General features: G+C 41.7%; 1 protein-coding gene across 4 annotated transcripts; it reads right to left on the bottom strand.

Annotated features, from left to right (window-relative positions):
- Positions 1-462: 462 nt before the first annotated feature.
- Positions 463-9,449, bottom strand: matn3a (matrilin 3a). Of its 4 annotated transcripts, none has more exons than XM_090242578.1 (8): positions 9,151-9,449; positions 7,670-8,155; positions 6,229-6,804; positions 4,832-4,969; positions 4,180-4,305; positions 1,736-1,835; positions 1,308-1,380; positions 463-1,230 (listed from the first exon to the last, which is right to left on the bottom strand). In XM_090242578.1, exons 1-7 carry the CDS (start codon positions 9,314-9,316, stop codon positions 1,323-1,325), a joined length of 1,650 nt encoding a protein of 549 aa, XP_090098704.1. In that variant the 5' UTR covers positions 9,317-9,449; the 3' UTR covers positions 463-1,230; positions 1,308-1,322. The 4 variants fall into 4 exon arrangements, with proteins under 4 accessions (XP_090098704.1, XP_090098705.1, XP_090098706.1 ...); XM_090242579.1 differs by having other exon boundaries at positions 463-1,227; XM_090242580.1 differs by having other exon boundaries at positions 7,670-7,810; positions 9,151-9,415.
- Positions 9,450-10,029: the final 580 nt, after the last annotated feature.

Raw genomic sequence — 10,029 nt, 5'->3', positions numbered from 1 at the left:
CATTGCAACCAGCCTATTCCATTGACACCAGGCACGAAGGGGCCATGGACTCCTGCTGCATACACCAAATCCTAACTTAACGTGAGGCAAGAGGAACCGGGATTCATCAAACCAGGCAATATTTTTCCACCCCTCAAATTGTCCAGTGTTGGTGATCGCGTGCCCACTGGCGCCACTTCTTTTTGCTTTTAGCTGATATGAGTGGAACCTGGTGTGGTCGACCAATAGACCATCCGTGACAAGGACCGACCAGTTGTTCATTCCGAGATGCCGTTCTGCACACCACTGTTGTATTGTGCTGTTATTTGTCTGTTTGTGTCCCGCCTGTTAACTTGCACATTTCTTGCCATTTTCCGTCGACCTCTCATTAGGTTTTTAGAGGCTGTTAAGGAAACTGAACCATGGAGTACTGTTTCTTCTGGTCTAGACTACTTTCAGAGGGAGAAACAATCTAACAACTTGTAAAATACTGAACTTCCCATTTAATATTCATCAAGTAGTTCAATGGATAAAGGTACTGTGCAAAATAACTTCCTCTCCTGGTCTTGATTGTCACATATTCAGTACATTCGTTTTTTTATTCTGACGTACACAGCACACGTGGGGGTGTACATTTTCCTCACATTATAGCGTTCAACATTTTGCACTGACACAACCTAACAAAAATACCTTATATGGCGGGCACAAAAAACAAATGACATATTTCTACTAGATTGGAAATGATCATATAGTATAACATTTCTAAAATCTGTTAAAATAAAACAAAATCTTAAAAGCACTGCCCTCACTGACTGGTCCCTACTGAACATGATTTCAATTTTTCTCAATATACTTCGAAGAAACTTCCAAAAACTAATTTCTAATGTGTTAGCTCAAGCAGAGTTGATGAAAATGAATTAATACAATAGATGTATTTAGCACATTTCTAAAAGGTGTATACCGTTATATACTGTAACGTTTCGTGGGAACCTGATGCTCATATATGGACAGACTGACACCATTAGCTCCCATAATTCCCTGATACAGTCCTGACCTAAGACCAATAGCTTGTTTAAAGAACCATGGACTGACATCATTTCCTTCTAGCTGTTGCAGTGTTGTTTATCCAAAGTTCCACTGTCTGTTGTTGTCGATATCCGCCGATGTGATGGAGGACAGCAGTAGTAGTACATGCCTGTGTTGCAGTGGTCCGTGACTGACGGCGGGGCCATCGGAGGTTGGCTGACCCTGCTGAGGGTAAACAAATACACAGAGGTCAGAGTTGGAAGGTTTCAACCTAGTCTTCCTCATAGGGAATTGTTACTTACCGTTTCTTCCTCAACTTAGACAGGTCCCAAAATGTTCTCAATCTGTTCCACCCTTCCTGTCATGTCAGCTAGTGAGAAGAGTAAAGGCAATTCTTTTTCCGTGGTAAAACATTAGGAATAAGCTAACTTGAATAAAAGGTTAATAAACAGTTACATCTGAAAAACTCATTTATAACCTTTTCATATACATAGATTTTTTTACAATTGATCTACAACATCAGATTATCCAGTTGACAAAGTAGCATTTGCTTCCACAAATCTAAACCGCATAATGTCATGGTAGATCATGCAACCCAGCCCATTAATCATAAAAGGCATTCAAGATAACCCATGAATTGCTTTGAAGGAGGCATACCACTGAGTCTTCAGCCTATATTGAGTGCTGCGGTCAGTTCTTTTCCTACTGTGAACTAACAGAAAGGATATGTCTGGCAGTGATCTCCTGGAGGGCGGCCTGTGTCTGCATCTGGAAAGCCAGTCTGGCTTCACACTTACAAGGGTCCTCCACCACCACCACCGCCTTAATCTCTTCATGTTGGGACAGAGCAATATGTCACGTTAGTGTTAAATATTACATAATGCATGTACATACAGTTGAAGTCGGAAGTTGACATTCACTGGTTGGAGCCATTAAAACTAGTTTTTCAACCACTCCACAAATTTCTTGTCAACAAACTATAGTTTTGGCAAGTCGGTTAGGACATCTACTTTGTGCATGACACGTCATTTTTCCAACAATTGTTTACAGATTATTTCACTGTATCACAATTCCAGTGGGTCAGACGTTTACATACACAAAGTTGACTGTGCCTTTAAACAGCTTGTAAAATTCCAGAAAATGATGTCATGGCGTTAGAAGCTTGTGATCGACTCAAATGATGTCAATTAGCCTTTTGGAGGTTTACCTGTGGATGTATTTCAAGGCCTACCTTCAAACTCAGTGCCTCTTTGCTTGACATCATGGGAAAATCAAAAGAAATCAGCCAAGACCTCAGAAAAAAAATTATAGACCTCCACAAGTCAGGTTCATCATTGGGAGCAAGGATGCCTGAAGATAACACATTCATCTGTACAAACAATAGTACGCAAGTATAAACACCATGGGACCACACAGCCGTCATACCGCTCAGGAAGGAGATACGTTCTGTCTCCTAGAGATGAACGTACTTTGGTGCGAAAAGGGCAAATCAATCCCAGAACAGCAGCAAAGGACCTTGAAGATGCTGGAGGAAACCGGCATAAAATTATCTATATCCACAGTAAAGTCCTATATTGACATAACCTGAAAGGCCGCTCAGCAAGGAAGAAGCCACTGCTCCAAAACAGCCATAAAAAAGCCAGACTACGGTTTGCAACTGCACATGGGGACAAAGATCGTACTTTTTGGAGAAATGCCCTTTGGTCTGATAAAACAAAAATAGAACTGTTTGGCTATAATGACCATCGTTATGTTTGGAGGAAAAAGGGTGAGGCTTGCAAGCCGAAGAACACCATCCCAACCGTGAAGCACGGGGGTGGCAGCATCATGTTGTGGTGGTGCTTTGCTGCAGGAGGGACTGGTGCACTTCACAAAATAGATGACATCCTGAGGTAGGAAAAGTATATTGAAGCAACATCAAGACATCCGTCAGGAAGTTAAAGCTTGGTCGCAAATGGGTCTTACAAATGGACCATGACCCCAAGCATACTTCCAAAGTTGTGGCAAAATGGCTTAAGGACAACAAAGTCAAGGTATTGGAGTGGCCATCACAAAGCCCTGACCTCAATCCTATGGAAAATTTGTGGGAAGAACTGAAAAAGCGTGTGCGAGGACAGAGGACTACAAACCTGACTCAGTTACAGCAGCTCTGTCAGGAGGAATGGGCCAAAATTCACCCAACTTATTGTGGGAAGCTTGTGGAAGGCTACCTGAAACGTTTGACCCAAGTTAAACAATTTAAAGGCAATGCTACCAAATACTAATTGAGTGAATGTAAACTTCTGACCCACTGGGAATGTGATGAAAAATAAAAGCTGAAATAAATCCTTTTCTATACTATTATTCTGACATTTCAAGTTCTTAAAATAAAGTGGTGATCCTAACTGACCTAAAACATGGCATTTTTACTAGGATTAAATGTCAGAAATTGTGAAAAACTGAGTTTAAATGTACTCGTCTAAGGTGTATGTAAACTTCCGACTTCAACTGTACAGTAGATAACACCACACAGGAGGAGCCTCTCACTCAATACCTCCCAACTAATGTTGTTATACTGTTGAGTTCCATATACTAGTAGGGCTTGCAATTGTTCTTCTACAGACCAGGGTTGTGTTCAGTAGAGTACATCGTAGCAAAATATGTTTTGCACTGGAAAATAAATGTGTTCTTATTGGACTAGATCAGGTAGTGTCTGGAACATTTTCTCCCTACTAAACATGACCATGTAGAAGTACTTTACCTATGTTCAACTGATCCTCTTTGATAGCAGTAGACATACCCCAAAACTAATCCCTTACCTATTTTGGTTTTGCTCTCGTGTTCTCTAGTAGGCAAGACGGACAGCACAGAGAGTTTGGTTCCATTTGCATGGCCATGACAGGAACACAATGCTATGACAATGTTGAAGCAACCTAGCGAGTGTTACAAAGTGTTCGGCAAATGGAAAACCAAAGGTGAATCAAGTAGTAATATTGATTGTGCACCAGTTGGATTTTAAAAGCGGAATGAAGACTTATCAATCATATGCTGCATATAAGAAAACAAGCAAATTAGAGATCTTCTGTGATCACCATCCATAACGGGTCGAGCATCTTAGCAGACTCAACATAAAGTTCAAATTATATAAAGGAGGCATATTTAGAATACAACCACAGTTAGCCCACTGACTCTTACGTTTCAGAGTACACGTTTTCTGGTCCAGGTTCAAGATATAGCCCTTCCGACACTTGCAGTGATGGGACGCGTTGCTGCTGACACATATGTGCTCACAGTCGTGTCCCATGGCACAGGGGTCCACACCTGGAATAAGCCGGGGTTAAGGGAAGGAGCTGACAAGCTAGCAGCATGGGTACAATTTCATAGGCTGGCATCATATTTGAAACTGTTAGTTTGTATGCATAAGGATTCTAAGTAAAGGTGATCTGGGGTAGTACTCTGAAGAAGCCATACTATCAAACATACTTACCTCACTGTATGTAATGGTCATTTATAACTCATTTATTCAATTTCATTCCTGGATGGCAATTTGATAGAAACGCTCATTTGTGAAGATACCATAACATATATATATATATATATATATATATACACACACACACACACATATAGGGACACATTTTGCCATAGCCTGTTTGATGAAATTGTGGATGCAAAGGACACTTGTATTATCTGAGTTCCAGTGGCAATATTTGCAAGCTTCAAAAAGCTGTATGGAAGTATATATTGACATAGTGCCAGCTATACACTGTGGCTGGAAAGCTGTTGGACCATACACCTTCAATGCAACTCAGCCAAGGTCCTTTGCAAACATAGTGGGGAGGTTTACGTGTCTGACTCTGGGAACATGTTTTCTTGTCCGTGTTCAAGAGATACCCTTCCCGACACTCGCAGTGATAGGAGTTGTTGCTGCTGCTGCTAACACACATGTCCTCACAGTCGTGTCCCATGTCACAGGGGTCCCAACCTGGAATAAGTTGGGGTTAAGTGACGCCGCCATCAAGCTACACACAAAGCAGCATGGGTACAATTTCATAGGCTGGTAAGTTTGGAACGGTTATAGCTTGTATGCATTCAAAAGTGATCTGAAGAAGCCATATTATCAAACATACTTACCATGTATAAAACGCTGGTCGTTTATAACCCATTTATAATCTAATTTCTCTAAGAAAACCTCATTTCTGTATATAGTATAAATAGCATAACAAGTATAGATACCATAGCAGAATGAACTGAGACATGTTTTTGAGCATGTGCGTGTAAGTGCAGAAGTTAGAGACATTTTTCCATAGCCTGTTTGATGAAATTGTAGACGCAAAAGACTGTTTGTTGTATTGTCTGAGTTCCAAGCTTCAAAAAGGTGTATGGAAGTATATCAATAGACTATTGAAATAAGGCCAGCTATACACTGAAGGCCACCTAATGTGACTGGAAAGCTGGTGGACCATACACAAACTCAGTCAAGGTTCATTGCAAACATAGAAGGGGGACTGTTAACATAAAAAATAAATACATTTTAAAAACAATATTAAAATGTACACAACATTCAAGTTAATAAATATTAGAATGTTATGAAAAAAAAGTCAATTTACTATTCAAAATGACTTCGAAGATTTTAGAACAGTATTCTGATCATTTTAAACACAGCTGTACGATTGACAGATTCAAAGCGATCTGTGTGTGGCATGAAGCTTTGATTTCTCATTGGTCAATCGTTAATGAGCAGTTACCTCTTCGATCACCTTGCACTTGTTGAAGGACCATCCTGTCTGTTACTTAAAGTGAGGAACCATACCTGACTGTTCACTAGAGACCAAGATTGGCAAAAACTCTTGGGGCGGGTTTCCCAGACCCAGATTAAGCCTACTCCTGGACTAAGAGGCACTTTCAATAGAGATTCTCCATTAAAATAGATTTTTAATCTGTGACTAGGTTTAATCTAAATGTGGGGAAACAAGCCCAGAGTAGACAAATGGCCGAACTACTTTCCAATGGGCTGGAATCTAGTACCAGGGTATATAAACCTTTAATCCACGTGAGGTGTGTTTTTTCTCTTTACCATTTGGTCAACGTATAATTTACACTTTAATAGAAAACCTAAGGATTCAAAATGAAGTGCTAAAGAGAAAACAGATTAAACCACCCCTGTAGACGGTACACGGTCTCAGACTAAAACCAACGTTTACGGTTTAGACTAGTCTCCTCCTCCACCCTGCTCAGTCATACCACACAGGGTCTCCCTGAATTTGGAGGTGAGCTTCTCGATGACGCCGTAGGTCTCCACGTAGAACACGTGGTCTTCCAGAGGGTTGCTGGCCATCAGCCGCAAAGAGGTCATGTCGGCTCGGTCCACCCCCACCGCGTAGATCTCGATGCCGGACCCCCGGGCAGCCGCTGACACCTCCTCCACCTGGTCCTGAGGACGCCCATCTGTCACGATGATGGCCACCTTGGCGATGTTCTTTGACTTTGGCCGGGCGCCTGACTCTTCGGTGAAGGCCTCGGTCATGGCCGACTTGATGGCCAGGCCAGTCATGGTGCCGGCGGCGAGGGGCTCGATGCGGGTGATAGCCTGCTTCATGTTGGGCTTGTTCAGGTGAGCCTTGAGCAGGAACTCGATCTTGACCGTGCTGGCATAGTTGACCACGGCCACACGGGTGGCTTCTGGTCCCACGTCCAAGGTGTCGACCATGTCGGCCAGGAAGATCTTGACCTTCTCAAACTCGCCAGGGCGCACGCTGCGGGAGCTGTCGATGATGAAGACCAGGTCCAGGGGACGGCTCCTGCAGGAATTGTCTGTCGCTGGTGGCAAACCAGAAGCATTGCAGCTCTTAACAAAATGGCCATATGTTCACACTGAAAAGCCCAGTTTATTTCATACAAACTCATTTCATTGACACACACATGTAGCCCTAGTTTGTGGATTGAAAAGCGACATTCATTCATATTAGTGTCCATGAAGAAAGTTTAAACAATTCAGCTACACAAAAAAAGGACATTTCTCGTGGTTGTTTGGGGGATGCACAACTCTGGTTGCTTGAGTTATAGGATGAAAGAGGGGTTTGCAAGGCCATGAGTTGTGCATCATTTCAGTTAGACGGTTTAGAGGTTAGTTATTACAGTATATTATGCCTTTCATGGAGCCATACTGTATCCTTTCACCTCTCTTAACTGTTCTTCTGTTAATAGTTCAGGATTGGACTGTGAAAGGCCAAATTGAATGGCAAGGCTTCATTAAGCTTTGACATCCTAACTGGTGCAGAATTTTAATTGATACCAGTATCCTTCTTTAATCATCCTGTTGTCAAAACTGGTTCGTTGTTTTCCAGAATAAACTAAAAAAAAATATCATTCTAATGCAGTGAAAAGTATTTAAATGTTAATCCAGTTATTCATAGTTTTTCTGTTCCAAATTATAAACTGCGGAGAACAAGAAAGTCTTTTTTGACTTGTCCTGGAACGCTTCACCCCAGTATTGTATGGTGTTTTGTCATTATTAGATTGCAAATAACATAAATTCTGGCTGGTTGATTATGTGATGAAATGATCATTGAGAATGGTTGATTATGTGACAGTAGTCCTGTGCTATTCTAAAATAAAAAGACAGAGCTGACCTGGACAACTATGGATTGAATTGGTTGGGTAGGAAGGGAAACCTGGCTTCTACCTGTCTCCACACTGGTGGTGGTGATGACGACGCCGCTTTGGGTACTGACAGGTAGTGTTGGCGGCACGGGGGTGGTGGTCAACTCCAGTGGCAAGGTGGTCATCACCGGTTGCAGTGTAGTCACTGATGGTAGAGTTGGAACTGTGGTGGGTAGGTACACCACAGGGGTCGTTGGCACTGTAGTAGGTTTAGGCTGTACCAGAGGTAAAATGTGTGGACATTTACCTATGAATTTGTGGTGGTGGCTCACTGGTGGAAAAAAAACTTTAAACGGGTGGTGGTGAACTACTGGAGGTGAAAGGTCTTGGTATAGGTTGTACACCGACGGTGGCGCTCTGTGTTGGTAAGGTGGTAAGGGGACAGAGGATCTGGGGTAAGCCACGGGTGGAGATAGAGGGCCAGGTTGTTGGTAAACCACGGGCAGGTGGATCCCTGGTGGCTGGTGGTGGTAGTGATAGCCTCTATGCCTGTATGCACTGGCGTGAACTAGGGGCCACCAGAGGAGGGGAGGAGGAGCGGTAGAGCAAATTAGTTAGTCAGCAAATGGGCAAGCTGTGAGTCTATGAATTATAGTTTCGAAGCGAGTTTGTATGAATGATAGTTATGTTTCGATGTGAGTTTGTATAAATTATAGTTATGGGTGTGTTGTTGATGTGAGAATGAACTCCGCTTGCTTTAAGAGTTAGCATGAGAATACTGATTAGTTTTTGAAGCATGAGTGACATTTGAGCTGGTAGCCGCTTGGCTCGTTTCGAACCAGCATAGAAGAATATCGCACTCATAAAATGTTATAAAATGTAAATTACTTACACATGCATTTAGTCTTGTAGCACATATAGATTTGACAGATATGGTATCGGTCTTATAAACTTGGATGTCATTGTTTAGCCAATAAAGCAAAATCAAGTACAATTTGTCAATTTTGAAATTGTATGGTTAAAAAAAGTAAATGTAAATCTATAATGACTTATTGCCCTGTTGAACTGCATGAACATGGAATGCATATGTCCAAGTACCTTAGTACACGTATTAGAATTTCCACATAGCAGACTAGGGTTGCAAAATTCTGGTAACGTTCCCAAAAGGAATCTCCAACCAGGATTTCTGGAAAACCAGGTTAAAAGTTACTGGAATTTTGCAAACCTATAGCAGACCGAATTATCTACAATTCAAGGAGTGGCTATAATAAAACCAATTGTTCCGTGTATTTTACGCGATTTTTACGCACGGACACTTGGTTGGTTCCCAATGAGGAGAAGTATAAAATTATCGGATTAATCTCTCGTGGACAGACTACGAGTAGTTGGCACGAGATTTTGATCGGATTAGACAAATAATTGAATTCAAAAAGCTATTTTCAATTTTGGCGGAAAATGTACTTGGCTAAACAATCAAGTGATATTCAGTGTGTATCATGACACAAAACACAAACACAAATAGAAAGGTGTATGGGGGACCGACACGTTTCTCTGAAAACCTACCTGAAGGAGCGAGGGTCCGCAGCGGTGGCCGGGCAATATTTCTACGTTGTGCATAACTTTGAGCAGTAACCTGCTGTGGATCGAATCCATTCAAACGGTGCGTTCCGTATACATCAGACACAAAGAGGAAAAGGCAGTAGACGATACTCCCGAATAAAGACTTCATTGTACCAATGTTTTCTTCTCACGTCCGTTCAAGTTCTTGCCGGTTTACCCAGTCAGCACAAATGTCTGAAACTCAAATGTTTAGGAGAGGGACTTGGAGGGTCAATTTGAAGACCACTGACTAAATCACGTGTGTAATTTATTGTCCAATCCAGATGCAAGACGGAAAAGAGCGCTTTTTCCCCCTCCCCAAACCAAACACCATTTTGTAAGGGTCAGTGATGTGCAGGATCCTTGAAATGAATTGTTTTCAGGAGGTCAAACCAATAATCACTAAGCTATTTGATTTTTAATTTTAAGACCTCTTGAAGTATCTAAAACATATACAGTACCAGTCAAACGTTTGGACACACCTACTCATTCAAGGGTTTTTCTTTATTTTACAATATTCTACATTGTAGAACAATAGTGAAGACATCAAATCTATTAAATAACACACATGGAATCACGTAGTAACCAAAAAAGTGTTCAACAAATCAAAATATGTTTTATATTCTTCAAAGTAGCCAACCTTTGCCTTGACAGCTTTGCACACTCTTGGCCATCTCTCAACCAGTTTAACCTAGAATGCTTTTCCAACAGTCTTGAAGGAGTTCCCACATATGCTGAGCACTTGTTGGCTGCTTTTCCTTCACTCTGCGGTTCAACTCATCCCAGACTATCTCAATTGGGTTGAAGTCCGGTAATTGTGGAGGCAAGGTCATATGATGCAGC

Source organism: Oncorhynchus mykiss, chromosome 8, assembly GCF_057628025.1.
Source record: "Oncorhynchus mykiss isolate SJ-2025 chromosome 8, ASM5762802v1, whole genome shotgun sequence".
Taxonomy (NCBI): domain Eukaryota; kingdom Metazoa; phylum Chordata; class Actinopteri; order Salmoniformes; family Salmonidae; genus Oncorhynchus; species Oncorhynchus mykiss.
This window is presented reverse-complemented; position numbering and strand designations above follow the sequence as displayed.

Bases quoted from the DNA above. Each gene is read 5' to 3' on its own strand.
- matn3a (XM_090242578.1), bottom strand. From the start codon at position 9,316: ATGAAGTCTTTATTCGGGAGTATCGTCTACTGCCTTTTCCTCTTTGTG. The intron at 8,156-9,150 runs GTAGGTTTTCAG...GGTGGCCCCTAG, and splicing joins GCGGACCCTCGCTCCTTCAG to TTCACGCCAGTGCATACAGG. The intron at 1,836-4,179 runs GTAAGAGTCAGT...CCCAACATGAAG, and splicing joins GAAAACGTGTACTCTGAAAC to AGATTAAGGCGGTGGTGGTG.